The sequence below is a fragment of the Octodon degus genome, unplaced genomic scaffold (genome assembly GCF_000260255.1).
Source record: "Octodon degus isolate 3935 unplaced genomic scaffold, OctDeg1.0 scaffold00032, whole genome shotgun sequence".
In the NCBI taxonomy this organism is placed as follows: domain Eukaryota; kingdom Metazoa; phylum Chordata; class Mammalia; order Rodentia; family Octodontidae; genus Octodon; species Octodon degus.
The window spans coordinates 1,546,700-1,553,241 of record NW_004524608.1 but is presented as its reverse complement, the minus strand read 5'-3'; the positions used below and the strand labels follow the sequence as shown (position 1 = coordinate 1,553,241).

General features: G+C 49.9%; 1 protein-coding gene across 1 annotated transcript in view; it reads right to left on the bottom strand.

The window, feature by feature from the left end:
- Positions 1 to 6,542, bottom strand: part of Ubqln4 (ubiquilin 4) — a 24,982-nt gene that overhangs the window by 5,278 nt on the left and 13,162 nt on the right. The window contains exons 6-10 of the mRNA XM_004629744.2: positions 4,742 to 4,967; positions 2,980 to 3,119; positions 2,259 to 2,342; positions 1,994 to 2,109; positions 1,338 to 1,524 (exon numbers count right to left, since the gene is read on the bottom strand). Of these exons, the coding sequence (XP_004629801.1) occupies positions 1,338 to 1,524; positions 1,994 to 2,109; positions 2,259 to 2,342; positions 2,980 to 3,119; positions 4,742 to 4,967 (753 nt within the window). The remainder of the gene's footprint in view (positions 1 to 1,337; positions 1,525 to 1,993; positions 2,110 to 2,258; positions 2,343 to 2,979; positions 3,120 to 4,741; positions 4,968 to 6,542) is intronic.

Here is a 6,542-nt window from a genome sequence, read left to right as displayed (position 1 = left end):
GCTCAGCCCACCTGGGGGCAGGGCTGGCTGGCATGTGGTGCTGGGGGATTGAACCGCGGTCCTTGTGCTTTGTTATGCTTGTTCTAAGTAGGTGCTTTAGACCACTGAGCCATCTTACCAGCCCTGGAAAAGCATTTTTCCAGGGGATATTTGAGAAGTACTTTCTGAGATTGCAGACAAAAGACTCAGAGCTAGAAGGAGCTCGGTGACCACTGTCCACCAGCCACTGATAGGAGGCAAGAATGGTCCAGAGGAAGGACAGACTGATGTGGGGCTGCAAAGTGAGCCTGGCCGGAGGGCCCTGAGCTCCACCACTGCTCCCTGTTGTTTCTCCATACAGTCCAGACCCTGGAGACCACCTGGGCCAGCCCTCCCATTGCCTTGCATTGCACAGAGCTTGAAACACACACCTCTTTGTTCACAGAAGTCACAGAAAGGTTCACCCCTGCTCCTGGCCTTACTTTATGATCCAGGACATTAGTCACTTCACCTCCCAGACTCATCATTCTCACTCTCCAAGACAGACACTGCTTTAATTATTAAAAGAATCCTCTAGGCAGGGGAGATGGCTCAGTAGAATAAGTGCTTGCCTGGCAAGCGCAATGGCCTGAGTTCAATCCCTGGTTCCACCAAAAAAAAAAAAAAAAAGAAGAAGAATCCTCTGAAGGGCCTGGGGGCAGGCCTCAGTGGGAGAGGATGAGCTGAGCATGCACAAGGACTGGCTTCAATTCCTAGCACCACAAAAATAAAGTAAAAGTGATAATGACATGGTAAAGTGTAAATTCTTGAGCCAGAATGCTCTGGTTTGAATCTTGGTTCCATTATTTCCTAGACAAGTAACTGAGCAAGACATTTAAGTTCTCAGGGTCTCAGTTTTCCCTTTTCAGGGCACAAAGGCAATCACCCTAATGGTTTTCCTATAAAGAATAAGGGAGAAGGGGCTGGTGAGATGGCTCAGTGGTCTAAAGCACCTACTTAGAACAAGCTTAGCAAAGCACAGGGACTGCGGTTCAGTCCCCCAGCACCACATGCCGACCTGCCCCCTGGTGGGCTGAACTGGCCACACACACACACACACACACACAAATAAATAATTAAAAAAAAATTAAAAAGAATAAGGGAGAAGAGCTCTCATATGTAAAACACTTAGCACCTGGTAATCACCACAGCCATGAAAATGTCACTCATCAGTGACCTGTAACCTGCCCACGGCTAGCAGGTAGCCAGGTCTGGCTGACTGCTAAGCCTGCCTGCTGCCCCTACTCTACTGTTAGCCTTGACACTGTAAGAGGAATGTGGTTGTTCCAAGCACCAGCCCCTGTCACTTGCCCATGTACCTGTGAGTTTCCACTTCCAGCCAAAAGCTGGATCATCTGCTGCATGAGCTGCTGCTGCGCACTGGATGCTCCTGTGGGAGGAGATGTAGCTGGTGTGCTTGGCGAGGAGGTGGAGCCCTCAGCTGTAGACCCAGAGTTGCTGCCTGCTGAAGGTGCTGGAGTCCGGGGCATCCCAAAGGAGCCAAGACTGCAGACAGGAGACACCAAGAGATAAGAGATGGCACCCAAGAAGGAAATGAGAATATGACATCCAAAAATAAGAGCAAGGGGGGCTGGTGAGATGGCTCAGTGGTCTAAAGCACCTACTTAGAACAAGCTTAACAAAGCACAGGGACCACGGTTCGATCCCCCAGCACCACATGCCAGCCGGCCCCGCCCCCTGGTGGACTGAGCTGGCCACACACACACAAATAAATAAATAAATAAATGGACTGAGCTGGCCACACACACACAAATAAATAAATAAAAAAATAAATTAAAAAACAAAAATAAGAGCAAGGGCTAGTGGCATGGTGCCTGCTTGGCAAGTGTAAGGTCCCAAGTTTGAGTACCATTACAAAAAAAAAGAAAAAAAGGGAAGAGCCGACACTAGGGCTGTTCACAGAATGGCAGAAGGGGATGAAGTGCCAGAGCCATGCTGCCATCTGCTCTCTTACCTGGGTACCAGCCCAGGGGCCTCGGTCTGCAAGGTCTGTAGTCCCTGCTGGATCTGCAGTAATGCCTGCATGGCGCGGGGATTGGTGAGGATAGACAGTGATTCCGGGTTCTGCATCTGAGAAACAAACAGAAAAAGGTGACATGAGGTGGCAGGAAAAAGGAGGCAGCCTAAAGGCTGAGGTCAGAGCCAACTTTAATGTTTCCCACTAAGCCTTATGGTCCAGCTCTTGCCATCCACCCTCATCCTGCAGGCTTCTCCCTCACCTGCTGCAGGAAAACAGGGAGCTGCAGGCGGAGCTGCTCCTGCAGTTGGGGGTTCCCCGCGAAGAGTGGCACGTTCACCATCATCTGCCGGAGGAAAGGTAGCAGGAGGGGGCCGGGGCCTTCCCTCCCCAAGAATTCCCCTACAGTCTCAGAAACCTTGGCATCCCACCACTGTTAGAAATCTAGCCAGCATTTCCAAGGGTCTCAAAGATCCTAAAGATTGGTGTAGGACAGTGAGAGAGAACAGACTACAATCTGAGCAATGAACAGTCAGGAATCAGGCTTGTTTGGCCCAGGTCTAATGATGATGTGTGTGTGCTGGGGGGATTTAAACATTTTCAATGCTTACTGTGTGCTGTGCCATGTTCTAAACTTTTTTTGGTGTGTGTGTATGTGTGGTACTGGGGATTGAACCCAGAGCCTTATTCATGCAAAGTGACAGCTTTATCAATGAGCCACATCCCTAGCCCATGTTCTAAACATCTGATATGTATTAAGTCCTTTAATCCTCACAACTCAATGGGGCAGGAACTAATGCTAGTACCATTCTGTGGATGAAGAAACTGGTAAGTTAAATAATTTGCTCAGCTTACCCAGCTGGGAAGTGACAGAGCTCAGGATATGGGCCCAGGCAGTCTGGCTCCAGACTACTTGACCATAAGCATCTGCCCCCAACCCTGAGTTCCCTCCCCAGGAACACTTCCCTGGGCCGGCTGGATACCTGAGCAGCAAAGTCAGGGTTTTGGGCCAGCGTCTGCATCATGCTGCGCATGTACGGGGCCGAGATCACATTCTGCATGAGCTGGGGGTTCTCAGAGATCTGCTGCAGGAGCGCCTGCATTTCTGGGCTATTGAACATCCCTAGCACACAGGAGAAAACACACAAACAGGAGAGAAGGGTCCAGATGGAGACCAGACACCCCACCCAGTCTACCTTATCCCAGACACTAAGTCATTACACAGGTCTGAAATGGAGGTTAGATGGGTGCCCAGGGGCTGAAGCGTGGGCCCCAGGCTCCTAAGTTCTAGGTCAGCTTGCCTGGTTTTGACCTGGACCTTTCCCACTAATTCTAAGGGCAAGGCAGATAGAAATTGCTTTTCTTTTTAGGAACCAGGGATTGAACATTGAACTCAGGCCCTTGCACTTGGCAGGCAAGCACTTATTCTACTGAGCTATCTCTCCAGCCCAGATATTGCTTTTGATTTCTGTCTTTCTCGTCTGTTCCTGCTGGAAGCTCCAATTGTGTCTGAGTGGAAAAGGACTGGATGCCTGTTAGCTGTTTTCAAACTAAACTTAATAAGGGGTGGGGGAGATAGCTCAGTAGAATAAGGGCTTGCCTGGCAAGCACAAGGTCTTGATTTCAATCCCCAGTATAAAAAACAAAAACAAAACACAACATGGCTTAGCAGCAGAGACCCTTTCTTGAGTCAAATTTCACTTAGAAACCAAGTATGTCAGTGGTCTGGTTCATTTGTGCTGGGGCAGGAAGCCCTTTCTATTCAGTCTTTTCTCATCCTGAAGACCAGGACACCCAGGCCCTCAGAACTTGGGAACACAATTTTAAAACCAAGGATCAATTTCCAGTCCTTATTTTATAAATAAGGCAACTAAAACACACAGAGGGAAGGATCTCCTCCAGGGTACAGAGAAATCAGGGCATCTACCAAAGATTTCCCCAGGGCCATATGCAGTGCAGTCCACATAAGCTGCGCATTACAATAGGCTGTGAAGTGCACAACATGCAGTTCTGTACATGGCAACCGGGCACATCCCTTTCCTCCAGCCTCACATCTGCTTATTCCCAGGCCTGCCGTGATTCCTCTCCAATCACCCCACCTCCCAGTCTGATTCATTTACACCAAAAGTGCTCAAGGAAGTAGGAGTTGCTTAATTCATGAACCAACACTTAGGTCATTCCCAGGGACATAGGGACTCATGAACATGACCACCACCAAGTATCAGCCTTTGAAGGATGAGGCCACTACATACAACTTTTTGTGTGTGTGTGGAATCGGAGATTGAACTCAGGCCCTTGTGCTTGCCAGGGAAGTGCTTATTCCACTGAGCCATCTCCCCAGCCCGTGAGGCCACTACATACATAAGCTGCTGAGTCCCCTCTCATACTTTTTTTTTTTGTGGAACCAGGGGTTGAACTCAGACCCTTGCACTTGCCAGGCAAATGCTTATTCTACTGAGCTATCTCCCCAGTCCCCCCCACCTTTTTTTTTTTAGGCAAGGTCTCTCTCTGTAGTTCAGGCTGGCCTTGAACTCACTATGTAGCCTAGGCTGGCTTGGAACTGTTGGTCCTCATGCCTCACCTTCCTAAATGCCGGGATTATAGGTGTATGCCACTATGCTCTGCTTCCCTCTGTAGTTTTAATCTAGTCTCACTTGTTCTGGAGCAGTGTGAACCCCATTCAGTTCCAGGGCTGAGGGGGCTGCCCTGGTGACCCAACTAAGCTCCTTACACCCTAGGACATACCTGACCCCAGGCTAGCCGCATTGATCCCAAAGGGGTTCGAGACTGTCGGGTGCACCTGGCTGGTCCCCGATCCTCCGGTGCCCTCCCCACCGGACCCGGGGGCCTGGGAGGTGGGGGGCGAGGGGCTCCAGGGGTTAGGGAGGGGCTCTCGATTCTCAGTCCGCAGAGGCTGGGAGGACGAGCTGTCGGAGTTCCCGGTCAGGGAAGAGAAGGGATTGTTGCCAAACTGGGAGAAGCGAAAGGTTTTGGGTTAAGGAATGAAACAAATCTGGGATAAGGGCTAGGCCCTTCCTCTCTTCTTACCTAACAGCCTCCCCTACCCTGTGAAAGGCAGACAGATCTAAAACCTAGAACATCCACAATTCAGTTCTCTTCTCCCAAGGATAACTCCACCCTTACTAGGAGGATGTCTGATGCTAATGACTGGAAAAATAAATCCTTAGAAAATTGGTAATCTCCCCTCTCCTCTGAAGGCTCTAAAAGTTAGGTCTCTAATCTCTGTGGCCTACTGCACTTTACACAAGCTTTTCCTGTAGCTCTTCAGGGCCAGACAATGTTGGATTTACCTTTGTATCCTCAGCCACACTGCTAGTAGGCGCTCAATAAGTGCTGACTTGACAGGAGCAGCCTGGACCTGATTTTCTGACTTGACTCACATCTGCCTCCAGCTGTCCCTTTGCCAGCCACCTTGGTACAATCCTAACTCCCTGGAATCCCCTTCCTCACACCCAGATGCCTAGTCCACCATTTTCTGCCCATCCAGGCATACAATAGGACCTGCAGTGCAGCCTTCTCCCAGGTTCCTCCTTTGCTCTCTTTGGGTAGGCCCTGTCCCCAACCACCTCCTCACTGACTCCTCCAGGCCCACACCCTTTGATTCTCCCCCAGGAACCCCCAGGACAGGCTCCCCACTGTGTTCCTCAGCACTGCTCCAACTAGTTTATTGTACACAGCTCAGGGACAATACCGAGCTTCTTCCCTCTGATCCTTCAGCACCCCAAACAGGGCTCGGTCAGAGGAGTGTGCTAAGGGAAGGAGCCCCAGACCCCATCTCCCTCCCTCAGCCTTCCAAGGCCCTAGAACTGGGCAGCTTCCTCTGAGTTCTCAGGCTGTCCAGTAGGCAGAAGGTGGCCAGCAGATTTGGCCCTTCCGCACTGTGGGGCTTCCTATCCAGGCTTCTCCCGTTATGCACAGTGGGTCATGAGGACAGGGCTGACCAAAGCCCTCCCCAAATCTGAGCTGTGGCTCCTCTCCAGTTCAGATAACAGGGCTCACAGGCCAGGGTTCATGCTCACAAGCCTATGGTTTCATCTTTGTCTTTGCTTTAAATTTCCCGTTCTGATAGCCTTATTCCACCTAGTTCTGAATCTTGCTTTGCTCTTCTGGGTATATGCTAAGGACTATATCTCTTTTCTTTTCTTTTTTTTTTTTTCTTTTTTTGCAGAACCGGGGATTGAACTCAGGCCCTTGCGCTTGCCAGGGAAGAGCTTATTCCACTGACCCATCTCCCTGTCCCTGTATCTCTTTTCTTGAATTGCCCATAGTGACAGCAGTTGCCACTTCTTAAGCACCTACTATGTACCCAACATATTTATTCTAATGCTTATAACATCCCTCTGATATACCAGTTCTCAAAGTGTGGTCCTAGGATCCCCTGCAAAAAATAAACCCTAGGTTTATTTTTTAATTCTTTTTCTTTTCTGCATTTTAGGGAAGGGTCTACAGGGTGTTCAGGGTCTCACTACTAGACTGGACTCAGTGATTCTCCTGTTTACAGCCTCCCAAGTGCTGGGATTACAGG